The sequence below is a fragment of the Impatiens glandulifera genome, chromosome 7, assembly GCF_907164915.1.
Source record: "Impatiens glandulifera chromosome 7, dImpGla2.1, whole genome shotgun sequence".
NCBI lineage: Eukaryota > Viridiplantae > Streptophyta > Magnoliopsida > Ericales > Balsaminaceae > Impatiens > Impatiens glandulifera.
Genome location: NC_061868.1, coordinates 6,502,147 through 6,508,129, shown reverse-complemented (window position 1 = coordinate 6,508,129; position 5,983 = coordinate 6,502,147). Strand labels below are relative to the sequence as shown.

Sequence of the window (5,983 nt, the reverse complement as noted above, 5' to 3'; positions counted from 1 at the left end):
AACTTTAAAAATTATGATCTTATAATTTTAAAGGAGTTTAATAATTATTGGTTTTGGTAAATTTTTATTTTAGGTAAATTTTTATAATTTTAAAATTGTGATTATAAAATTTATTAATCTATAAATTATTTAGATTTACTTGAAATAAATAAAGATAATTGATTTTGTAATTATAATTATAATAGTTATTTTTGAATATCTAAAAATGACTTATTGGACAATATTTTGTATTTTTTTTTATTTTATGTTTTTGTGATTTTGTGATTTTTTATTTTTTCATGTTAGGTCTAGATGATTCTTATCAATTTTTTTAACATACCATTATATTATTATTTTTATATTTAATTATATAGTTATTATTGTTTTAAAATTAGATCATAAAACAGATATCAGGTATCATTAACAAGAGTGTTAATTGTGTTTGGACTCATTTTAGATAAACTAATTAAAAAAATATATTTAGATCCAAATAAATTAATATATATATATTGATCATCGTCCCCACTCTTCCTTCCACCTGCAACTCTCTAATCTTTCATACCACCATATCCTCTAGACCCATCTTCTTCCCCACTTCAATGGGAGACCAAGAATCGGAATCACCATTTCTGATCAACCCAAACAAATCAAGGCTCTCCCGGACCATATCTCGCGACGACGACGAACTCCATGAATTCCGATCATGGCTCCGGTTAATCTGCGTCGACCAGTCAACAAAGACAACAACTTTCCTTTCTTGGACAGTGTTCATCATCTTTGCAATCATCGTCCCCTGCATCTCCCATTTCTTCCTCCCCTGTTCTAATTGCGATAGCAAACACACCCTTCCGTTTGATGCCGTCGTCCAATTATCTCTGACCGCCATAACCACACTTTCGTTCATCTGCTTAACTCGTTTTATTAGCAAATTTGGTCTGAGAAGATTCCTTTTCTTAGATAAACTCTGCAATGAAAGCGAAACTGTTAGAAAGGAATACACCGGAGAACTTCATGTACTTTCTCTATCTCTCTCTTTAGCTAATTATTTAATTTGATTTATAAATATATAATTAAATAGTGAGTTATATGAACTGATATTTAATATTGATTATTTTACAGAGATCATTTAAAATTCTGTTCATATTTCTTCTCCCATGTTTCACCGTTGAATGTGCATACAAAATATGGTGGTACGCATCGGGTGTTAACGAGATACCCTTTTTAGGAAACGCGATTGTTAGCGATATCGTAGCTTGTACCGTCGAACTATGTTCGTGGCTTTATCGGACGGTTGTGTTCTTTTTGGTATGTATATTGTTTCGTTTGATTTGTTGTCTTCAAATTCTACGCCTGCAAGATTTTGCTAAGGTTTTTCAGATGGATTCTTCTGATGTGGAGTTAGTATTGAAAGAACATTTAAGGATTAGACGGTATTTAAAAATAATTAGTCACCGTTATCGGTTGTTTATTGTTTGGGCTTTGATTATTGTTACTATTAGTCAATTTGCTTCTTTGTTATTGACTACAAGATCAGGGTCTGAGGTTAATATCTACAAAGCTGTTGAAATCACGGTAAGTTATTTTTCATTGTTTTTAAATAATCCATTTCTATTTCAATTTTTTTTTTTGTTAACCTTGTCAAACTGGAGTCTTTATTCGGTCAATTATGTTTTAAAGTTTTTTAGTGTTAAAATTATAAAATACAAAGTTTGTAATAATTGCGTTTGGGAAACCCGACGGTACAAGCTACGATATCACTAATAATTGCGTTTCCTAAAAAGGGTATCTCGCCGATGCGTTTGTAAAACCAAATTACAGTTTGTAAAAAATATGGGTTTTTAAATATTTTGTTTAGTTAAAATTAAATTTCATAAAAATAAAATGTTTGATTGGATTTTTTTAAATATATATATTTAATAAAAAAAATATTTTTTTCATCTCTTATCAATCATTTATTTCAAACTAAAATATTAAAATAATTCGTATTTAAAAGTAAATAAATTATTTTATCTTATATATTAATACTATTTGATGAAGATTTTTTTAAAAATAATTCAAGATTGATTCAAATTAGTATTGGCTTAGAAGGTTGGATATGGATGAGGTTCTATGTAAAATAAATGAATTATTTTTAATATATTTTTTTAAGACAATATAAAGATTTATAATAGTTTAAAGTTAAAATTAACATAATTGGTTAGTTATATTTTTTTTATAAACTTATTAACTACAAATGAATTGTTTAAATATATATTATTTATATGGTTCTCTAGGGATTATGTACAAATGCACAAGTTATATTTCACCATAAAAATACACCAAAACTATTTTGGTTGGAATATGGTTCTTAGGGATCCTGTACAAATGCACAAGTTATATTTGACTATATTCAAATTAACTCCAACCAAAATAGCTTTTGGTGTATTTTTATTTTGATGATGATGAATTGATTAGAAGATTAAAAATAAAATAAATTTAATACGATTGTTTTTTACAACAACAATTGAGTTTTTAGAAATTTATATATATAATATTTTTTAAAATAAGTCATTTTGAATTTATTTTTAGAATTGCATGCATATTTAAGTTATCAATTAGATTTTTAATTACAAATTAAAGAAGCAAAATGAACTTTTAACCAACATTTTTATAATTAGATCTAAGATTTGTATTAACAGAATTGTAACGACATTTTGGTGTAGTTATGTTCGATCAATCTTCTTACCGGACTTACAATCATTCTTCGAAGTGCTACAAAAATTACTCATAAAGCTCAAGCAATCACCTGTCTTGCAGCCAAATGGCACGTTTGTTCCACTATAGATTCATATGAAAATGTCGAATCAGAGACTCCAGTAGCAATCATTAATCATAATCCTTCATTCTCAAGAGGGTCATCTGAAGACGATGGAGAGGAATTTGACGAAGATGATCTTGACAATACAAAGATGATCCCAGCTTATGCTCGAAGCACAATCTCCTTCCAAAAACGTCAAGCCTTAGGTAAATACTACAACTATTTCGAACATTTTAGAAGTATTGAATTGATCTAACTTATGATTTTTTTTTTTTTAAAACTTGGATTTGATTTGTAGTGACGTATTTCGATAAGAACAGAGCTGGAATATCATTGTATGGATTCGTGTTGGATCGAGGATATCTTCACACCATTTTTGGTATAGAGTTTTCACTTGTACTTTGGTTGCTTGGAAAGACCATTGCTAGTGTTTAAAATGTGGAGTAAAATGGAATAAGGGAGTTCAACTAATATAGCCCATCATTAATTAATGCTTTTCAATTTTTTTAAGTATATTAATTAATTTATAATATTATTGTTGTTTTTGGGGTCTGTATTTGAAATAGTTTACTCTTTTACCCTTAGATTAAAGCAAAACTAAATATAAATTTTAAAAATTGAACTAACATAGAAACCTAATAACTATTATTCAAAATCACTTTAATAGCTAAAAAATATGTAACTAGTTTCACTCGGTTAATGAAAATACTTTAGTTTGGACATTAACTAGTTAATTATGTCACTTATAGATAGTTAAAATTCAGATAATGGATAGTTAAAATTATTAATTCGTTGAAATTCAATTGTTAAATTAGTGATATGAATTTTTTTGTTTATTTATTTATAAATATCACGTATATAATAAATTAAAGATATTTGAAACCGTTAAGGTAAAATCTTTCTTATATAACTTTAACAATAAAAAGTTTCAAATTATAAAATTTTGAAATATAATTATGAAATCTCAATTAACCCTATTAAGGAGTACAAATTTCACGATTCATCGTTATTTTAATTGGTTAAATCTTCGTACTTTTATTTTTATTTTATTATAAACAAAACTAACAAAATAAATCTCTACCATCAACCAAAATATCAAGGATCATAATAATAAGTTTTCCTTCAACCTTATTATAACTATAGAAGAAGCAATTAAGAAAGAAATGGATTCCTAAACATACAAATTTTCCAAATGAAAACCTAAAATGCCTAATATTTAATGAATGTTCCATAAGCTATCTCACACGTGTACCTCCATTTTATTCGGCCCTATACACAAACACCTAAGCCACGTAGCTAAAAGGAGATCTGAAAAACTTTCATACAACTTTATAAATATTATAATTTTTAAGTATTAATAATTCGATAAATATAAAATATGGTCTTAAATTTAAATATTATGATGTTATAATTTTAAAGGAGTTTAATAATTATTGGTTTTTGATAAATTTTTATTTTAGGTAAATTTATACCATTTTAAAGTTGTGATTTTAAGATTTTATTAATTTATAAATTATTTAGATAAAATAATGTAGATTTATATTTACACATTCAAATAAATAAACTTAGATAATTAATTTTGTAATATATATAAGTTTAAAAGTTGAAGATTAATGATCCTCGCACAACCCAATTTATAAGACAAAATGGACCGGATTAAAGAATCCGTTAACACACGAATCATACAAATGAGTTATAAAATAATATGAAAAGTTATGAAATAATATAAAAAGTCACAAACTAAACAAATTAAATTAAAGAGATGAGAAATCTTTTTTAATTATTAGTCTCTATATTTTTTTAAATTAATTTTAATTTTTTTTTTTTTTTTTGTTTTTTTTTTTTTTTTTTTTTTTTTTTTTTTTTTTTTTATGTTTTCTCAATATTTATCATGTGCAACTTTATTTTGATTTTTTAATTTAATATAATTATATATTAAATTTTAAAAATATTTTTTTACCTTAGTAATTAAGAATATTTTTTTATCTTATTCTTTAATTAAAATCTATATAATTTATTAAAAAAATAATTTTACACCGTTTATAATTAATTAATTTTCTTTTATTCATTATATATTATTCCATTATTTTAATTTTTTAATTAATTTAATATAAATTATATAATTTTATATTATATTTTAAAAATATTTTTAATTTTAATTTCTTAATAATTTATTAAAAAATTAATTTTATATTTTTCCTTCTTATCTATTATTAATACATTTAATTAATTTTCTTTTATTTATTATATATTTTATCATTTAACATAAATGATTAAATATATGCACATACATAATTCTCCATATCTATTATATGTATCACTATTTTTTTTATAATTTAATATAATTATATATTAGATTTAAAATAATTTTATCTTAGTATTTAATTAAAATTTTTAAATAATTTATTAAAAAAATAATTTATAAATTCTCTACCTATTTTTTATTTATATAATTATTTTTCTTTTATTTATTATATCTTTTACGTATTATTCCATTATTTTATTAATTTAATATAATTATACATTAAAATTTAAAAATATTTTTACTTTAGTCTTTGCCAATTTATTTTTTGGAAATATTCGAAAATTATTTTGAAAGAATTTTTTAATTATTCGGGATTTTTAAAAATGGTTTAAGGTTGGAATTTGAAAATGGGAACCAAACATGCCTTAAACCTGGTTTCCTAGGTCCTAGGTTGGAAACCCCTCGGTCTGGGTTCAGGATCTTCAGTCGGAGTGTAGGAGTCCCTCGGTCGGGGTGCTAAGTCCTCTCGGTCCTTAACTAGAAATCTCTATCAGGTGCTAGAATTCTTGGTCGGACGCCTCGGTCCTAGGTGATAGTCATCGATCTTGGGCTTGAGAGTTCTCGGTCGGGTGCGATACTTCTCGGTCCTAGGTATGACTTCTCGGTCTTGGGTGGAAGTCATTAGTCTTGGGTTCATGAATTCTCGGTCGGGTTAGAGACTCCTCGGTCCTAGGTCGGACCTCTTAGTCTTAAGAGGAAGCCATCTATCATGGGTTCATGAGTTGTTGATCGGGTGCGAGACTCCTCGGTCCTAGGTCTAACTTCTTGGTCGGATGTAAAAATCCTCGTTCAGACCTCTCAGTCCTTATGAAGAACATTGGTCAAACCTCTTGGTCCTCGATGAAGAACATTGATCGTACCTCTTAATTCTAGCTGAAAAGCCTCGTTCGGACCTATCAATC

General features: G+C 25.9%; 1 protein-coding gene across 1 annotated transcript; it reads left to right on the top strand.

Annotated features, from left to right (window-relative positions):
- The first annotated feature begins 948 nt into the window (after positions 1-948).
- Positions 949-3,297, top strand: LOC124946241. Its single transcript, XM_047486808.1, has 4 exons — positions 949-992; positions 1,479-1,551; positions 2,682-2,982; positions 3,075-3,297. Exons 1-4 carry the CDS (start codon positions 949-951, stop codon positions 3,209-3,211), a joined length of 555 nt encoding a protein of 184 aa, XP_047342764.1. The 3' UTR covers positions 3,212-3,297.
- Positions 3,298-5,983: the final 2,686 nt, after the last annotated feature.

Excerpts from the sequence above, each read along its gene's own strand:
- LOC124946241 (XM_047486808.1), top strand. The coding sequence starts at position 949 with ATGAAAGCGAAACTGTTAGAAAGGAATACACCGGAGAACTTCAT. Across the intron at positions 1,552-2,681 it reads ACAAAGCTGTTGAAATCACG|TTATGTTCGATCAATCTTCT; the intron begins GTAAGTTATTTT and ends ATTTTGGTGTAG. Across the intron at positions 2,983-3,074 it reads CCAAAAACGTCAAGCCTTAG|TGACGTATTTCGATAAGAAC; the intron begins GTAAATACTACA and ends TTTGATTTGTAG.